Below are 19,523 nucleotides of genomic sequence, written 5' to 3'. Positions count from 1 at the left end.
GAAGGAGAAAAATGAGTGAATAAATCGTGAACCAAACACCCTGGCTTTCCTACCACTTCGAGGGCCACACATTGGTAATTGAATTGTAAATCGATCAAATGAACTAAAGCGTTTGAAGTGCTTGAAACTAACGCAGCTCTAAAAAGTCGCTCAGGTCCTTCTTCCTAGGATCTGACCAGCGAGCCCCAGACATCAGCATGTGCGAGCCGACCTGGCACTCGGGAGGGCGGGGTCTCCCAAGCAGTGACCCCGCCCCGGGGCGGGGCTACTCTCGGACTGCGAAGGGGCGGGTCCTGCGGGCAGGGAAACTCCCCCCTTCCGAGCCCAAGGCACGGCGGCGCGTCGCGTCGCGGAGGCACCGCTGTGGGGTCTTGGACCTCGGTTGGGTGGGCCCGAGTTACTGGCTGCGCCGCCATCTTGCTTGGGTCTGGACTCCTGGGGCGAAAGGGGCGGCCACCGGGCCGGAAGCTGCTGTGCGGTGGCCGGGTTGCCTCCCCAGGTCGGTGACGGTGAGTGCGGCCCGGTCCGAGTCCCCCCTCTCCTGAAAGGAAGGTCAGAGTTTAGGGCTAAGAGTGCAGTTGAGAGGACAACCGGGGGCGGACCGGGGGCCTTTCCGAAACCGGGGTGCGGGCAGTCTCACTCCGCGCCTCGGTATCCGCGCGCGGGGCTTCAGAGGGATCCTCGGAGCTGCGGGCGGCCCGAGAGCGCATGGAGACTTCCTCCCCGGCGCTGGGGCTGCGCTGTAGTCTTGGTTGTGGGGGATTTGCGCGGAACTGCGTCCTTGGGCCGGAGGCTAAGTCTGGTGTCTGGAGCGTGGGAGTCGCCCTTCGATTCCTGGTTTACCCGGAATAGCAACAAGCGCGGGTTGTACTCTGTCACATACTTCTTAAAGGGCCTGTCACGGGTTAGTCCTGCTCTCTGCAGGTGGGAGTAATGAAAATTCCACCAGAGGATAAAACCTCTCAAGTATGTCCGGAGCACTACTCAATTGCCTAGCAAATGACGACCTGTGCAGGCCTCTTCTATAACTTTTAGGTATAGCTATCTCCTTGAAGATGGTGATGGTGGGAATTTTTTGAAACTGCAACTGCTGTTATTGGTCCTGGTAAGAAAAGTAGAAGACAACGGAAAAAAAAAAAAAGTGAAAGGATGATTGGTCACCATGTACGCGTGTATTATAGATCTTCTACTTTTATAGAAAAGTAGAAGACAACGGTAAAAAAAAAAGTGAAAGGATAATTGGTCACCATGTACGATCTAGTATTATAGATCTCCACAGTCCAGTAGCCACGTGGGGTTGAAACGTGCTGTCAGGGTAAAATACACATTGGATTTGCAAGACCTGCTACCAAAACAAAGTTAGAAAGAGCTCAATAATTTTTACATTGATTCTATATTGAAAAGGATAATTTTTTGACGTGTCGGGATAAATAAAAGTGTTACATTTAATTTCATCCATTTTTATTTTTCATTGTGGCTACTAGAAAATTCATGTGGCTCACCCTGTGTTTATTTCTTTTGGATAATGCTGTTACAGATCTTCTGGTGAGGAACACAATCAACATGGCTTTCCTTTCTTCTGACAGCATTGATGGGAAGTGAGCACTTGTTAAACTTGAAGGTGAGGATCTAAATAGACGCTGTAATGATTGCAGATTCTACCCCTTATACTCCCAATTTTTCAGTGTCTACAACGTTTAAAACATTAAATGCCAAGGTTGTTTAAGGGAATCATAGTGAACTCCATTTGATTGCCACCCTTGGCCAGATAGAGATAGGCTAGGTTCTGTCTCCATTTTATAGTTTGGAGTTTTAAGGGGCTTGGTAGCGTCCAGCCAGTAAGTACTGGAGGTCTTCTGACTCCAGGTTTGGTTTTCTTTGTTCTCCATCATACTTCTATTGAGCTATGTTCATGAGCCAGATTACATGTGTATTGTGTGTTGGATTATAAAGAAATACATTTTTAAGAGGGTGCTTATAGATGTACATCTCTGTTCAGGGCTAGCTAAATATTTTATCTATTTATTTTCAGACAGAAGGGAAAGGAGAGAGAAAGGGAGAGAAACATCTGTGTTTGGTTGCCTCTCACGTGCCCCCAACTGGAGACCTGGCCCACAGTCCAGGCATGTGTCCTGACTGGGAGGCAAACCAGCAACTCTTGGTTTCCATACCCGCACTCAATCCACTGATCTGCACCAGCTAGGAATTTTTGAACAAGGGAAACTATTTTCAGTTTGGGTTGGGCCCTGCAAATGATGCAGCTGTTTTTTTCTGTGTGCTGTAATCTAGAATAGGAGTGGGGAGGTGTGGGACAAGAACCAGAATATCTGGTCTTCACTGCCATCTGCAGTGAGGGGTTGGCTAGCTAGTCTCTAACTTTCAGGTTTTTTGATTCTGTATGAGTTACTGTGATCAGATTTTGTGGATGATAATATAACTATTTTACATGCATAACATCAAAGAAATGCTGATGATTCTCCATTAAATGTCATGGAAATCAAATAGTTTTTTAAATTACAGTAACACTTTCTATTTTTTAAGATGGATTTTTCCACGTGGCACTGAGTTTTCTTACTGTGTATAATTCACGTAAAGGGTATCATGGGATAGAAGCCTGGATAAAAAGTGTGCTTGGTTAAGCATTTGTCTTTCAGTGAGATGGGAAGGTGGGCCAGATCTCAGGATACCTCCAATTTAGAGGTTTCCTCTGTTTGTAAGGGCAAGAGTATGAACCGTTACTTGAGAGTATCTGTTCCTTGTTTTTGTTGTCTTAGTTATTACATGAGGTGCCTCTCTTCCTTTTCATTCTTAAATTTTTTAATTCTCTTTAAGATTAGATATAACCTCAGTACTAGAATGCAGTCTTGTTTGGGCTGCCATACCAAAATACCATTCACTGAGTGGCTTAAAGAAGTAACTTTTTTTCATAGTTTAGGAGACTGGAAATCTGAGATTAGGGTACCAGTATGGTTCAGTTCTGGTAAGAGCTCTCTTCCTAGCTTGAAGATAGCTGTCTTCTTGCTGTGTCTTCACATGGTGGGGAGAGAGTTTAGGTATCTCTTCCTCTTCTAAGGACACCAGTTGGATCAGGACTTCACCCTTATGACCTCATTTAACCTTAATTGCCTCTATGAAGGTTCTTTGTCCAGTACAGTCACATGAGGGATTAGATCTTCATCATATGAGTATTGGGGGGACCAGTTCATTCCATAGCAACCAGGGACCTTATCTGTCCCTGTTTATTATTGTGTTCACAGCATTTAGAACAGTGTCTAGACTATAGATGATGCCAAATAAACATTCACAGAATAAATGAAAAACTGTATTAGGGTGGTCCTCTCTTAGGGTGGCTTACTGTGGGCTCTTGCCCTTCATTGGAACCAGTTACGACTGTGGTCACTTTGCTCTTGGCTGGAGCTAACCTCCATTAGGAAGACTAATGGTTGGAAGCATGAGGGGATTTGTAAAGTTTAGAGATAGCAGTGATGAGTATCACAGGGAGGATTTAACAAGAGTATTCAGTTAATGAATAATTATTAACAGCCCAGTACTCTGCTGGGTATTAGAGCTACAAATGGAGAGCAAAAGTTTACCTTCTCTTACGAAGTTTATAATCTAGTGGAAGAGACAGGTTGACTGGGAAGGGATAGAGGATAGCTGGTGCCAGGCTTAAGCAGGTGTTAATATACTTGAGAAGAAACTGAAGAATGCTCCAACCAAAGGGAATAGCATTTGCAAAGGTGATGGAGAGGCAGTCTACATTCTAGAAGCCCAGTGTAGCTAGAATACAACAAGGAGGAGGAGAATTGTATGTCTTGAGTCTGGAGCAGGAGATGGAAGCCAAAGTATATAGGGTTTTATAGGTTATATTGAAGATTTAGAACTTTGTACTAAGAGCAATTAGAAACCATTACAGGATTTTAAGCAGGGGTTGGATAACCTTCTTAAGTTGGTATTTTTAAAAGATCACTGTGGTATTATATAAAGATAGATTTCAGAGTTAGAAAGATGAATCAGACAATTGTTGGACCAGCACCACAGGCCAGACATTTTGTATACTTTAATTTCTTATGGAGTCAGTTTGCAGAGCTGTTGTGCTAGGCGACCTGAATAGAGGAAAGAAGACATTAAATAATTGGGTTGATACAGGGTTGAGAAGGCAAACCCAAAGTGGCAAGGAAGTAAAGAAATTGAGGATGCTGATAAGAATGTAATTGAAATATTGATGTTGAGCTTCATATCTATTAAGAAAGGAAATAAGCCATCATTAGAATTTTCAAAGGTTTTTTCCCAGTCATCTAAATTTCATGTGTCTACTTAAATTCTAGACTGATGTTTTCTGACTGAAACACTTACAAAATCAAAAAGTAAATCAAGAGTGTTTGAGTTTAATTTATTTAGTGTGTCTTTGTTAGGAATCTGTACCAGGCTGTGTGTCTATAGAAATGAATGAACCATAGCTTCATCTTTTAAGAACCAGTAACACAGTTGTATAGATACCAATTAGGGTAAAGAGTGTATGTATCTTTGTTCGTTTTTAATCCAGATACTAATTTGCTTTAACCAGATTTGGTTAGAAACACACATTTACATTTTTGTAAGTAACTTTTATTATTAAAGCATCATTTTTAACACAACTGCTTTTGAATCTATAAACTGTTAAAGTTTATAGATTTGAAAACTGAAAGTGCCTCTAATGATTACTTGATTCAGTACCACTGGTCATAAACAGGATGATTTTGTAACTGGAAAAGACACCGGCATTCAGGCTGCCTGTCACTACCAAATCCAATAAGCAATAACAGGGATTGAATCTTTTATGGGCTCTTTATTTAGATGGCCGGTGATCTGAGAAGATGGCCGGTGATCTGAGAAGATGGCGGGTTTATACCCTAACAAACCACCTTCCCTTCTCTTTCCTGGCCGGATCTTTCATAAGGGGTATGGGGAAGGGCGAACCTGGTGCGGTGAGGGCTTTTCGATTCTGAAGCTGCAACACTCCTGTCCTTGGCAGTTAGCTGTTCCCAAGGCAGGGTTGGTCATCTGCTCCCCTGGAAGACAAAAGGCCCGAATGCCTCCAGTTTGTCCCCAGGCGCTGGTCTCTAGCCAGTGCCTCAGGAGGTCGGCTGTTTTTCCCAGGAGCCAGGATTGGCCTTATCTGTAGTTTCTGACACAAAGAATTTAACATTCACATTACTTGCTAGACTTAGAACTTTTTACCTTAAGCTAAAATTTTCCAAGTCTTGAGTCCCCTATCAATTTTAGGCAAAACACAGTCAAGCATTTTTTAATAGTTATCTATTTATTTTAATATATGTTAGAAAAAAATATACTTAGCATATTAAATGTATAATTCATGGACCTTATAAGGTTAAAATCAATTTTTAGATTTAAAAAATGAGTCAATTTAAAAAATATATTAAATAACACACAGGTATTACCTAAATGACTAAATTTTAAGAAACCTTAATCTAAACCAACTTATGCTGTGTAGGTGAATAAACAAGAGGACCCCCAGACACAGAGGCCTTTACAAGGCATGTAGCTGATGCACATGTCAGAGCTAGAACTCAACCCTGCTCAAGGCATTTTGTTGTTTCTTCTGCCGTAGGGCTGCTTCTTACTGTTGAAATCGGGGAGCAGGCCATTGTCTTACAATGTCTTACATTGCACTTTAAAGCTGCATTACAGTGGCTGCATATGGCTATTTACATTAAAATTAATTAAAATTTAAAATTTGTACTGGTCATATTTCCTGTACTCAGTGGCTCGCATGTAGCTACTGGCTACCATATTGGATAGCACATATGGAGAACATTGCTACCATTGCAGAGAGTTCAGTCGGCTAGTACTGATCTAAACTATGGCTTAGGAACATGATTCATAACTCTTTAAAATTTTACCTTCTTTAGATGGATGATGTCATTTGCTGACCACACTGAAGTTATTTTAACCCTAAGGTTAAGCTGAAGGTACTAGTAACAGGTAATTAAAATAATTGATCATGGAAAATAAAGCCAGAATGGACTTCTCAGGTTTTTACCAGCTCATCTTTTGGGGGGAAGTTGTTTTTCCCTTTTTGTCAATAAATATTGTCTTGAATTCATAGCAGACAGAGAGAAAAAAATGTATTTAGATTGAAAAACAGAATGACTGTAGAGACAATTTCCTGACTTTGTGAATTGTTGATTCAACCTAGAATTACATCTTGTTAACACTTTAAATTTTTCATTTTTAAACAGATACTCAGTGAATGGACCTGACTGGACACTTTGAGTGCATCGATAAACATGAGCGGTACCAAACCTGACATATTGTGGGCACCACATCAGGTTGATAGATTTGTTGTGTGTGACTCAGAACTGAGCCTTTATCATGTGGAGTCTACTGTGAATTCAGAACTCAAAGCTGGATCTTTACGTTTATCTGAAGACTCTGCGGCTACATTACTATCAATAAATTCAGATACACCTTATATGAAATGTGTTGCCTGGTATCTCAATTATGATCCTGAATGTCTCCTAGCAGTTGGACAAGCAAATGGTCGAGTTGTACTTACAAGTCTTGGCCAAGATCACAACTCAAAGTTCAAAGATTTGATAGGAAAAGAATTTGTTCCAAAACATGCACGACAATGCAATACTCTTGCTTGGAATCCATTGGATAGTAACTGGCTTGCTGCTGGTCTAGATAAACATAGAGCTGATTTTTCAGTGCTGATTTGGGATATCTGCAGCAAATATACTCCTGATATAGTCCCCATGGAGAAAGTGAGACTTTCAGCAGGTGAAACTGAAACAACATTATTAGTAACAAAACCACTTTATGAATTAGGACAGAATGATGCTTGTCTCTCTCTTTGTTGGCTTCCACGGGACCAGAAACTTCTGCTTGCTGGTATGCATCGTAACCTAGCAATATTTGATCTTCGGAATACAAGCCAAAAAATGTTTGTAAATACAAAAGCTGTTCAGGGGGTGACAGTAGACCCATATTTCCATGATCGTGTTGCTTCCTTCTATGAAGGTCAGGTTGCAATATGGGATCTTAGGAAGTTTGAGAAGCCAGTTTTGACTTTGACTGAGCAGCCAAAACCCTTAACAAAAGTAGCATGGTGTCCAACTAGGACTGGGCTGCTTGCCACTTTAACAAGGGATAGTAATATTATTAGATTATATGATATGCAGCACACACCTACTCCCATTGGTGATGAAACTGAGCCCACAATAATTGAAAGAAGTGTTCAGCCTTGTGACAATTACATTGCTTCCTTTGCTTGGCATCCCACAAGCCAAAATCGAATGATAGTTGTAACTCCCAACCGAATGATGTCTGATTTCACTGTTTTTGAAAGGATATCTCTTGCCTGGAGCCCAATTACATCTTTAATGTGGGCTTGTGGTCGTCATTTGTATGAATGTGCAGAAGAAGAAAATGATAATTCATTAGAAAAAGATATAGCAACAAAGATGCGCCTTCGGGCTTTATCAAGGTACGGACTTGATACAGAACAGGTGTGGAGAAACCATATTTTGGCTGGAAGCGAAGATCCACAGCTCAAGTCATTGTGGTATACTCTGCACTATATCCTTTGTGTTGTGAGTTTTTAGATGAATCACGTAGAAATGTTCTTGACCTTTCCTGTGCTGAAAGGTCAAGAACATTTGTCTATAAATATGTCAAATGTTTTATATGCAAATACAAGTTACATAAGACGTATTACAAAGTAAGTGTTTAAAACTGTTGAACTTGAAATACTGCTTTGCAGAGTGTGTGGGAGGAAGAAAGTATAGCTGTACAATACAGTGGAAGCACCTCGCTTGCACTGACGCCTAATTATGAATTGGCTCCAAATCAAAATAAATTTAGCTTTGAAATATTTTATTATGTATCATTACTAGTATTTCCTATGCATTTAAATACTCATGAAGCAGTATACAGAAGATATGGACCAGAAATCTCCAGGCAACAAAGGATCATTGGTTTATGCAGGAATTAAATCAATTGTAAAATCATCTTTGGGTAAGGAAATTCCAATTTCTGCAATATGTTTATAATTTTTGTGCTTTTATATTTCCCATTACGTATGTATTTCAGGATAGTATACATAAATATTCTTTTGGGGGGGTAATATGTTAGTGGATGTTTAGTTAAGTGCATAGTTGTCTTTATATCTAAAATACTTTTTGGAGGGCATCTTGGTTCTTTAAAGTGGTACTGACTTTCTAAATCTGTTCACTCATTTGTTTGATGGCTTGGGTTCCTTTTTTGAAGACCCACTTTGAGAGGTATCACATTAGATGATTTTTAGGATCCTGGTTAATTCAAATTTTATTACAGTATTTAGCTTTTCTAAAAACTGTGTAAAAGATTTTTAGTTGAAGAAGACCCCATTTTATTTTACTGCCTACTTTATTTAGCTATGTAATGGCAAGGTCATGGTAATTATGACACCATGTATGGCCTTACCTAAAGGACCCTTACCTGAAAGAGGCCTTGGTGACTGAATGAATGTGCGAATTACTGTATGATTGAACTTGATAAACCATTTAAAGGTAAAGATGACAAAAGAGCTGAATTTATTATTTTTTTCACTGACTTCTTTAAAGTTGTTTTATTGTACTTAAATAGTGGCTTATATTATAATCGTTTCTCCAACCTAGGATTTGGTATCTAGCTTTTGATAGGAATCAGATTTGGGCCTAATGCAAGCTGCTGGGAAAGTTGTTCATGTTATTTAGTCAAAGAGTGGTAGTAGAAGTAATAGCTCCAACGTGTTTTTTAATTTGATTTTCATAAATACTATACAAATAATATAAAGTAAAATGCTATAGTAAAATGCTATATTAGTAAAATGCTTTAGTAATAGTAGGTTAAGCATTTTAATTAAACTTACAATTTTTAAAGGACTTTCAAATTACTTTAGTTCACATTGATGAAGATGCAGTGGACTACTTTTCAGACCCATTTTGTTTTGAGGTTCTCATTAACTCTCATAAAAAGTATCTTTTGTTCTAAATAATAAAATGAATGAGTTCAATTAGAAACTTCTGTTTTTTATTAGTATAAGTAGAAAGGCAGATATACCTTATAACCCCTATCAGTGAACCTGAATACCGTGGTTCATGACTTTAGAACCACTGCTGCAAAGAATTAAACACCAAGTTTATAGAATATTTAGTATTTTATCTAAATACTAGGTCGGGCCACACATGCAGTGCCACATTGCATTCTCAGTTACTCGGAGGTTTATTGTCCATTTGGTTGTATTTTGATATGTTTTAGGGAAAAGCCAACAAACTATGTCTGAGGAAAAGCAAGGGGAAAGGTAGAATATCTGTGTTTTTGGTGCAGTAAGGACAAACTAGCTATCTTGACTTAAGTCCAGACTAAAAACCACTTTTGGAAAGAGTTCCTCCTTGCTAGACTTTCAGCTTTTCGTTTGGTTTGATTTATGTGTTTTTGTTCCTACAAAAGGTGAAAGTAATAGGTAGAGAAATGACTGCCAAAGATGGCATTCCCAGATTTTTATCTTTTATCTGGTTATACTCCTTTCTCTAATGGTATCTCTAATAATTTAACACATAATAAGTCAACTCATTGAGCCATCATGGCCATTGTAATTTAATCAGGTTTATTAGAACACACTGCTACATTTTTAATTTTGTGACAAATAATATGTGTTTAGTGCTTACTGTGAATTAGACGTCATGCTAATTGCTTTCCCCATGTTATTTTATTCTTACTACTATAAAATGAGGTAAATTTATTTACTTATTGAGCCAATTATTTATTAGTTGTTCACTATGTGCTAAGAATTGTCCAAGGAACTAGATACATAACTATCAACAAAATATTCATCATGGATACACTGACCAAGATAGCTATCATTTCTACTCTTGGGAGTTTACATTCTAATTCAGAATCTGGACAGCTAAACAGCTGGTTATAATGAGAGGAAAAACAGAGTTTTCCATAGAATTCCTGACCTGATTGTAGTGTTCCTTACCAAGGTTAGTGGCCGAGGAACTAGAGAAATGTGGGTAAATTAGATTGGAATATAATTTAATGATTAGTTGGATAAAGGGGTTGGAGAAGGAAAAGTGAAAAGATAGCACACATATTAGGAATTTAGCTTAGAAAACTGGGTTAATACTGGTATCAGACAGGAATAACATAGGAAGAACATGTTTGAGAAGAGTAAGAATTTTTTTTGGATTAAGTTGAATTTGAGATAGCTAGTTGGAGATGTTCACTGGGCAAACAGTTTAGAGTAGGTTGGAGAAGTGAAGTCATCCATTTTACATAATTCAACAAACTTGAATTATGAAGGAGGATAAAAATACATACAATACTAGTAGCGGGTGAATTTAGTATCAGGGGAGGACTTGTGTATGGTTTTGTTTTTTATTTGCACATGGGATTAATTTAAGCATGATTAAATGCTGATGCATAAAAGCCCATAGAAAGAGGTTGAGAATGTAGGAAAAGGAGGTGAAGAGCAAAAGTCCTAGCAGTGGGACAGAGGGTGATCCAGAGCTTTAGATAGGAGGATGTACACCACTTCCATATTAGCCAGAGGGAAAGGGGAAAGGTATGCAGTTGGTTTAAGGTTCCCTGACCAGAGCTGAGGGGTTTTCCAACTGATGACTCATGTTTTTTCTATGCAGTAGGTTTACCTGTTGAGAAAGAGCAGAGAGGTTGTCTAGAGAAGATGCAGAGAAGAGGAGAGAGAGTTGTCTTAAGAAACGTGGGAAGATTGTGGGGAAATGTTTTACCAAAGGAAAGAACAAAGGACAGTGGTGCAGGAGAATGAAGGGTACTAGCAAGAGAATGACTCATTTGTTGATCCTCGGGGTCAAGCTTGGATAGGGAGGAAAATGAAAGAAGACTGGCCAGTAAAAATATGAGTGGTCAGGAGAGTGTGAGGTTGAAGGATATGGAAATGAGATTTCTGGAAGGCTTTGAGGTCATGGTTAGGAAAGGGCTCTTTTGGAGCAGGAACAGTTTAGAATGTGTGCATGAAAACAGGGTAAAGGAGATGTTGACCATGGGAGATAAGGAGCAGAGAGACGACTGGATTGGACGGGCTAAGTGTTGAAATCAACCAGTATGAGGAGAATGTGTGCTCTGAGGAATGCCTTTACACGGTCTTGAATAGCAGTTTTCACAATGTTGTCAATAGGTATAATTTCTTCCTTTTAAGATAGAAATTGTGTAATAAATTTTCATCAGCTTCCCATCCAGCATGAGAAAAATATTTTTCATGCTTAAAGGGTACACTCTGGTCTAAAGGACTTATGTATTCAGAATTACTTGAAGGGGCAAACAGGCTGGGATTTAGTGTTTTTACCAACAAAATACTCTTTATAAACAGTGGGTAATTGTATTGCTTTCTTTTTATATAGATAGAAAAATGAAACAAATTAATATGTGCAAATAGCAAAGTGTCGTCTTGCATGGTATAGTATTTGAAACAAATTTTTAATGTTTTTTTATTTTTTTTAACAGATCAGTTATTTAATTAGGTTTCTCAAAACAAATTTAGAACTTCATCTTGTGAGAATAAAGGCCATTTGCGAGAGTGGACACAGAGCAGAGGCAGCCCTGGAGCTGGGGAACAGCTTTGATTTTTGGCAGAATTTGCAAGTCCATGGCTTTCTGATCAACCTTGCGTTGCTTTGTAATCTTGTATTTCTTTCTCGGTGTTGAAGATTCCCCCTCCTGGTGTACGGGCTTGCACAGCTGCTTCTTGAAGTAAGGGTCAGTGAGATGCTTGGGGATTTTCACACCACTGGTATCAATTTTGGTGGAGGTGGCGATGGCAAATTTCTGGTGTGTTCTACACAGAAGCTCCATTATAAGACAGAGGTCCAGTCCCAAGCAGCAAGCCAGTGCTCAGTGGCTTCAGGAAAAGCGCCCTCTTTCCTCTGTGGTGCCCGTGAGGTGAGGTGAGAATGATCAGAATGGTCCCTGGAGTGATGCTGGCCCGCAGTTTTCTCACGTGCTGACTGAGGGTTTCTTGCCTTGACTCAACAGCTTTCTACGTCTTCAGTTAGGATAGTGTCTGACATTTTGTAAAGTTTAACCACTTGGATACCACTATTCTTGTCGCCACCAACTGGTTTAGTGACAGTAGCCATAACTTTCTCTTTTCAATCCTGGATTTAGCTGCGGAATATTTCGTCTTGTACGTGGCTTTTTGGGAATACCTAGCTGACCAGGAATACCTGCCAGTTCCTCGGACAGGGTTTCGGCTGCGGTGCAGCTTCCCCTTCTTAGGCGTCTTGGCCTTGAGGTTACCCTTCTTAACCTTGCCACCAGCATCGGCCTTCTTGGCTTGGGGTTTCTTCTCCTTAGTACCTGGCTTCTCAGTTTTTTCCGCCATCTTCCAAAATGGGAAAAAGCTTTTTTAATGTTTTCTGATAAGTGAATTTGTTTCTCTTGCAACCATCGATAAAATGTTGATTCTATTATTCATATCAAATTTAGGAGATACAATTTTGTTGTTTAGTATTGCATAACATACATAAGTGTATTTTAAATTTGTTCAGAGCTATGTTAAAATTATATATTTAAAATTCAATTTTTAGATATTCACATCCCAGTTAATTTTATTAAGTAACGAAATAGTTTATATTTGTTTACCAGATATTAAAAAACCTATACATGTTGGAAATCATATATGACTATATACTTAAAAACCCACATTAATATCATATTGCTTATTTGATGTCCCTAGTTACATATAGCATAGTTACCAGAGTAAGAATGTCTCTGAGCAGCTTAAATATGTGACACAATTTTCCACCTCGTAGCGATGAAGTCTTTGGATTGATGTGTATTGCTCTCTATTCTATTTCATGACAAAATTTCTGTAAAGTGAAAACTTCTAAGAAACTGGAATGTTATTAAACTGTGAGGAGTCTTTTAAAAAATAACGGCTGCCTTTTGTCCATCTGTTTAAAATTGTTATTTTTATCATTAATTAAATCAGCATTGAATCCAAAATTTAAAGGGCAGATATGAAAATAAATGCCTTAGTACATCTGCAACTTGTACCTGAAATTTAATAACTACACTGTATCTAAATAATTTAAATTTGGAAAAGTAATTTATTTAGAAAAGTAATGTTTTGTTTAGCAGGATTTTTCTTTTTTAACTTTGAGTTCTAATTATTCAAAGTTTTCTCAGAGTTCTTAAAATTTCATTTTCAGAAACTAAGGGTGATTTTTTTTTGTCTCAACTGACTCCCATCATAGTTACTAATAGAACAGAATAATTCCTCATTTTGGTGGGCAGAGGGCTCTCTTAAAGGAAGATAACTTCTTTTCAGAAGTCTTCTCCTAGTTCCTTGACCTGAATTGGCAACAGCTTCCAATAGTAAGGTTAAAAATGAGTTTTTTCAAGTGTATTAATTAACTGTTTTTTAAATTTCAAATTTTACGAACAACCCATCTTGAAACTTTTTCATAAAGTTTGAGGGTAAAACTTCCTGGAACATTGAAGAATTTGAGTTGCAGTAATAGAGTCCTTAAATTTTCTGTTTATTTAACTTTTACTTGGCACCAAGTATAATTTTAGGTGAAATTATCCTGCCATTAGGATCAACTGCCTTGATTGCAATCTAAATAATGCTACCGAGAATTTATTCAGATTTCTTCCAAAAAGAGAATGACAATATAAAGTCTCCTGATTTAAGGCAGGGATACTTCAAATCATTCCTGTTGTATTTTAGCTTTAGTACTTACCTTATACTTTCAAAATATTTTGATGTTTATGATCTCATTTTTCCATATCTTTGTGTGTACGTGTATACACAGAGAGAAACAGAAAGTGAAGGAGGGGGAGAGAGTGAGCATGTGTTGAATCTCAAGTACCAGCAGTACCTTTTGAATAAAACAGACGCCTGCCCCTTTGGAGCTCATGTTAGAGTATTAGGAGAGATAAGGCTAAAACACGAATGTTTTTTAAAACGGGGGAGCATATGTTAGTGCTAAAGGAAAAAAAGGAAATACTTGTGAGTTAGATGATAGCAGGGGGCACCCTTTAGATTAGTGGCCAGGGAGGCTTCTTTGAAGCAGTGACTCAGCTCATACTGTCAGGCAGTGACTGTTACTCCAGTAGGTCTTTCTGGTATTTCACGATACTGTTTTACTTACCAATATGTAAAATGTTTTGTTTGGCGTATTTCACATTCTGTCATCAAATTGTGGCTGAGAAGTCTAACATTCAGAATCTGATGTTGAAATATTTAACTGTAAAACTGACATATTTTCCAAATATACTTCAGAAAATAATACATGATAAAGCAATTAATATAAAAATGTTTCTTGTTTTAGGAATGGTGGAAAGCAGCAGACATAATTGGAGTGGACTGGATAAGCCAAGTGATATACAGAGTTTAAATGAAGAGAGAATCTTAGCTTTACAGCTTTGTGGGTGGATAAAGAAAGGAACGGATGTAGATGTGGGGCCGTTTTTGAACTCCCTGGTACAAGAAGGGGAATGGGAACGAGCTGCTGCTGTGGCGTTGTTCAACTCGGACATTCGACGAGCGATCCAAATCCTGAACGAAGGGGCATCTTCAGAAAAAGGTACTGGGTTTGTATTCTAAGAGACTTTATTCTCTTAGAATAAAGGAATCTCTTAAATTCCTTTAAAGAAAAGATGCTGATAGTTTTCAAAAATCTAATCGGTTAATATTTTTATGTAAATTTTTTGAAAGAGAAATTAGTACAGTACTATATCTGTAAATATTAGCCCATCCACTTGTTTATGCCATGGTTTAAATCTGTAGAAAAGAAAATATGGCCCTGGCCAGTATGACACAGTTGGTTGGAATGTTGTCCCATACCAAAAGGTTGCAGTTCAGTTTCCAGTTGGGGCACATGCCTGGGTAGCAGGTTCAGTTCCTGGTCCAGACCCTGGTCTGGGTGAGTGTAGGAGGCAACCAGTCGATGTTTCTTTCTTGCATCAGTGTTTCTGTTTCTCCCTTCCTCTCTCTGGAAAGCAACGAAAACAGGTCCTTGGGTGGGGACAAAAAAATTTTTTTAAGAAAGAGAATGTGTCTTAGCTGTCATTTAAGGAATGTTCACATGTGTCCATTTTCAAAGCTTTTTTCTTTTAAAGATAGTTCACACACATTTTTAAAATATTTTCTTGGAGATAAGGACTACTTTAGTTTGCAAGCATTTTTATGGTGAACATTTGAATGTATTTCATTTTAGTTTATTTTTTGAATAGTTATTGGTTGATTTTTAGAAAACTTTGCATAATAGTTCTAGTTAGAATAATATAAATTCTTAGAAAAAGGACATTTTGATTTGCTAATGTAATTCTATTTGAGTCTGCTGATTTAAGCATAGTTTCCATTTAATATTTTTTAGAAAGGAAGAAAAAGTGAAATGATAGTTTTTGCTCTAACATTTTGCAAGAGAATACTCAGAAACATAAATCTTAATCCAGAAATTCAGCTTTTTCTTATCAGAAATATGTTACTTGAAAATACCTAAATGTGTATAGCTACTGAATTTGAATACACTTGGCACATTATTTCTAAGTTCTCAGAATACCATATTTTTAGGACTACAAGACGCACTGGAACATAAGATGCACCTATGTTTTAGAAGAAGAAAATAGAAAAAAATTGAAGCAAAAAATGTGATAATATATTTAATAGCGTAAATAACATTATATTTCACCAATGTAAATGTAAACTACATTTACTAAGCCAGGTAAACTCCATTTGGACTATAAGATGCACCCCCATTTTCCTCTCCAATTTGGGGGGGCATGTCTTATAGTCCAAAAAATACAGTACTTAATTTCTATTTTTTGGTCTATTTAGAAACCATTACAGCTTTGTTGCACAATAGAAGAAAATTTAAAATTAACTGTAATATATTTACTTGCAGTAGCTAATCTTCTGTCCAGGTTGGCCTCTTTCTCTTCACTTTTGTTACAATGCAAGTCTTCCCCGTGTGGGATTCCAATAGAAGACATGGTAATGGGAAAAAGAATTGATATTTAAAGCCATTTCTAATTATAATTTTGCTGCAACCTGAGAGCATGATACTTTTCGTGTCATGTGCACCTGAAATATTTGGTTTTAGATTTGAGCACTCAACTAACAATAGGGGAGAGTATCCTTCGAATGATTTAATAATTTGCTTAAGAACTGAAGGCAAGATTTCTCTGAATCCAATGTTCCTTTCCATTTGGAAATAAATTGTTCTAAGCAGGATTCAAAGAAGATACTCCTTTTTTGGTATTAATTAAAGACTTTAATAGTAGGCAGAGAATCAAGCACAAAGTAACTGGGGAACGTGTTTATAGAAATGAAGAACAAGGCTATTAAGGACGTAAGGTGGGAAAGGGAAAAATACTGTTTTATTTGGAAAAGAAAGAAAATGTTTAGAATTAAGAAACAATAAGATAGTTGCCATAATAAATGTAGAAAATACATAAGAGTCAAAGATAAAAGTTAATACAGTTGTCTCTTTGGAAGCTAAACTTGTTAGAAGGCAAGGCAACCATAGGTCTGACTTCTTAGTTAGCAGCTTATCCACAGCCACATAAACTTCTAGGCATAAATGTTTAAAAGACTATTAGTAATACTTTGTTGTAAGTGTGTCTAAATATAATTCAGTGGTAGTACTGATAGTCAATTTTGTCCCAGAAAAATTAAAAGTGTAGTACTCTAATAAGGGTGCTAAAATAGTGGGTTTTAATATCTTGTAGTTAAAGTATATACATAAATATGTTCATTGTATATTTAAGAATAGGAAAATAAAGTGACTTTGGAAATTGCAGTCTCAATATACAGTATATTTATTATCAGTTCTTTAAAACATCTCAACTAATGTAAATGAACTTGATGGTAAAGTTGGCAGTGATTCTGGTAGGGTGGCTTCACTTTTCTTCAATTAGTTCCTGAGTAGTAACATACTGCATGAGAACCTGCCTGGAATGAGGACTTGAAAATTAAGAGGTACTTCTCAAATTTTCCAATCTGTATCAAAACCCTTATTCTAGTATGCTTAATTTTCTGGGGTAAAATCCACCCTCTGGTCCTTATTTGTTCGTAGCTTGAGAACTGGGAAGAAGGAGATCCTGAGCTCTGGGTCACTTTGATCAAGCTGGCTGTCTTTAATGTGCAGGTGATCTGAATCTCAATGTGGTAGCAATGGCCCTGTCGGGTTACACTGACGAGAAGAACTCCCTTTGGAGAGAGATGTGCAGCACTCTGCGGCTACAGTTAAACAACCCCTATCTGTGCGTCATGTTTGCATTTCTGACAAGTGAGGGAGGATCTTACGACGGAGTGTTGGTAAGCTGGTTTCTGTCTCTTAAGGCTCTCTTTTTAAGGTTGGAGCTTTTATCTAACTTTGTTAAAATTTTCAAATGTCTGTTGTATAAAATACTGTTATAGTTGAGTGCATTTTCTGTGTAAAACAAAGTACCTTAAACATTTTTTGAGGAGCTCTCCTTGAATATGACTGCCAACCTAGAGTTAGTTGATGTCAAACTGAACTTGAGTTTGAAAATAGTTTTAGTTATATAATTTACAGACATGGAATAGGATTTTACCTGTTAGCTTAAGAACTGAGCTCTAGAACTCTACAACTATATAAACATAAATATTTCATTAAAATATAATTTTAAAAAGTATGTGTATGTTTCTTGTTTTTGTTACGGAAACCAGCACCTGATCAGGATGGCCATGTCTTGTCTGAATTAGTATTTGTCATTCTTGGACGTGTTCTAGTTTGGAAGATAAATTATATGATCACACTCCTTATGGTGGCTATTTCATATTTTTATTGTTTGGTCTTTTTTAGCCATTTCATTTTCTTCTGCTTTAACTACCTGTGACCACAGTTACTACATAGGTTCTTTATTACAAGTTGGGAGAGAAAGAATAAAGTGAGATTTGCTTACCAGTTTTAGTTACCGAGTTTTAAACTTCACATTGTTACCACAACTTTCTTTGTTCTGTTGGGCTTCTTTCTAGCACTGAGAAGAGCTTTCTAACGTGAAAGTTATTTCTGTTTGACATTATAGCATTTCTTTTAAAATATACATTGATTGAATAATTGATTTAATGTTAGTCCCTAAGAGTTTATAAAAAACATGTATTTTATTGAGGCATCTTAATGAAAATGTTAATAAATGTTAGTGTCCATTTTGGCAACTCCTTCGTTTGTATATTTTGTTCATTACTTCAGTAAATTGCTATTTAACTTTTCTGACAACTTCAGACTGATATCCAGAGTATGCTGGGGCTCTTGTTGTTTTTACTGTCAGTATTCTTTTTGCTGAACAGAAGACTTTAATTGTTGCACATCGAAGAAATAAATGGATGCTTTCAGGAAGTGCTAGAGAATGGTAAAGACTAAAAAAAGGAGTGGATGGTTCAAATTTTAAACTGATAGAGAAGTATATTGTCTAACCATTTAATTCTGTACTTTAAATTAAGGGACCCATTATAAAGACCCTTCTTTCCTTATACCTAGGTTTGTGTTAGTTAGATAGGGGTATCTCATCTGGAGTAGGAAGTTCCTATTTCCAGGTTATTTCAAGAGTGTACCTAATTATACTTTACGTATAAATAATTAATGTTGTTCTTTTTAAAAATTGTCACCCAAGGACATGCCCATTGATTTTAGAGAGAGGGGAGAAAGGGAGAGAGAAAGGGAGAGATACTAATGTGAGAGAGAAACACGGATGGGTTGCTGTGCATACATGCGCTGACTGGGAACCAAACCCACAGCCTAGGCATGTGCCCTGACTGGGCATCGAAACTGGGACCTTTTGGTTTACAGGACAATGCTCCAACCAACTGAGCCATACCAACCCAGACTTAATGTTGTTCTTTTGAAAAATTGTTGAGTTGCAGTAATCTAGTGAAAAGTACTGACTTAGGAAATCAAAAGATGAAGGTCTGAGGTTTTTTGCTGCGCCACATTTACCTTAGCTGGTCAGTTAACTTTTGGGGATTTTAGCTTTCTCAGTTGTAAAATGGGACAGATAATATTTATAACTCTTTCTAGATCAGAATTTTAACACATGAAACTGAATCTAAAAGTTAAATCCATATTGTATCAAATATGTTCCCTCTTTAGGACAGAGCCCTAAAAAATATTTTGTATTTGCAAAAACATACTAAGATATAGGTATCGAGTGAAGTAGTCTTATGTTTAAAAGGGGAAAACTATAGTTCATAGAATGACTTTAATGGAAATAAGATTTTTTGCCCACCTTTAAACTACTTTTTTTTACTTACCATAAATTTAAAAAATATAAATAAATATAAATATATATATTCATATATTTATATATAAATATATTTATTCATACATTTATATATAAATAAAATATATTTATAAATATATACACGTCTATTTATATGTAAATAAAATATATTTATAAATATGAATATATAAATATTTACTTACAAATATACCACAAATATAAACTTATACCTTTCTGCATTCATAGTAAACATTTTTTCAGAATAT

General features: G+C 37.1%; 1 protein-coding gene and 1 pseudogene across 4 annotated transcripts in view; one reads left to right on the top strand and one right to left on the bottom strand.

Annotated features, from left to right (window-relative positions):
* The first annotated feature begins 303 nt into the window (after positions 1 to 303).
* The window catches only part of MIOS (meiosis regulator for oocyte development), a 33,159-nt gene continuing 13,939 nt past the window's right edge, over positions 304 to 19,523 (top strand). The window contains exons 1-6 of one of the 4 annotated variants that reach the window (XM_037046416.1): positions 304 to 499; positions 1,538 to 1,621; positions 6,243 to 7,584; positions 7,924 to 8,022; positions 14,343 to 14,597; positions 17,163 to 17,332. In XM_037046416.1, the coding sequence (XP_036902311.1) occupies positions 6,291 to 7,584; positions 7,924 to 8,022; positions 14,343 to 14,597; positions 17,163 to 17,332 (1,818 nt within the window). In that variant the 5' untranslated portion in view covers positions 304 to 499; positions 1,538 to 1,621; positions 6,243 to 6,290. Of the gene's footprint in view, positions 510 to 1,484; positions 1,622 to 6,242; positions 7,585 to 7,923; positions 8,023 to 14,342; positions 14,598 to 17,162; positions 17,333 to 19,523 lie in introns of all 4 variants that reach the window. The other 3 variants (XM_037046413.1, XM_037046415.1, XM_037046417.1) reach the window with 3 other exon arrangements.
* On the bottom strand, positions 11,530 to 12,388 carry LOC118987359 (60S ribosomal protein L6-like; annotated as a pseudogene).

This window comes from Sturnira hondurensis, unplaced genomic scaffold (genome assembly GCF_014824575.4).
Source record: "Sturnira hondurensis isolate 20B ecotype Veracruz unplaced genomic scaffold, ASM1482457v3 Scaffold0005252, whole genome shotgun sequence".
Lineage (NCBI taxonomy): Eukaryota > Metazoa > Chordata > Mammalia > Chiroptera > Phyllostomidae > Sturnira > Sturnira hondurensis.
The sequence above is the reverse complement of the archived record's forward strand: the minus strand, read 5'-3'. Positions and strand labels throughout refer to the sequence as shown.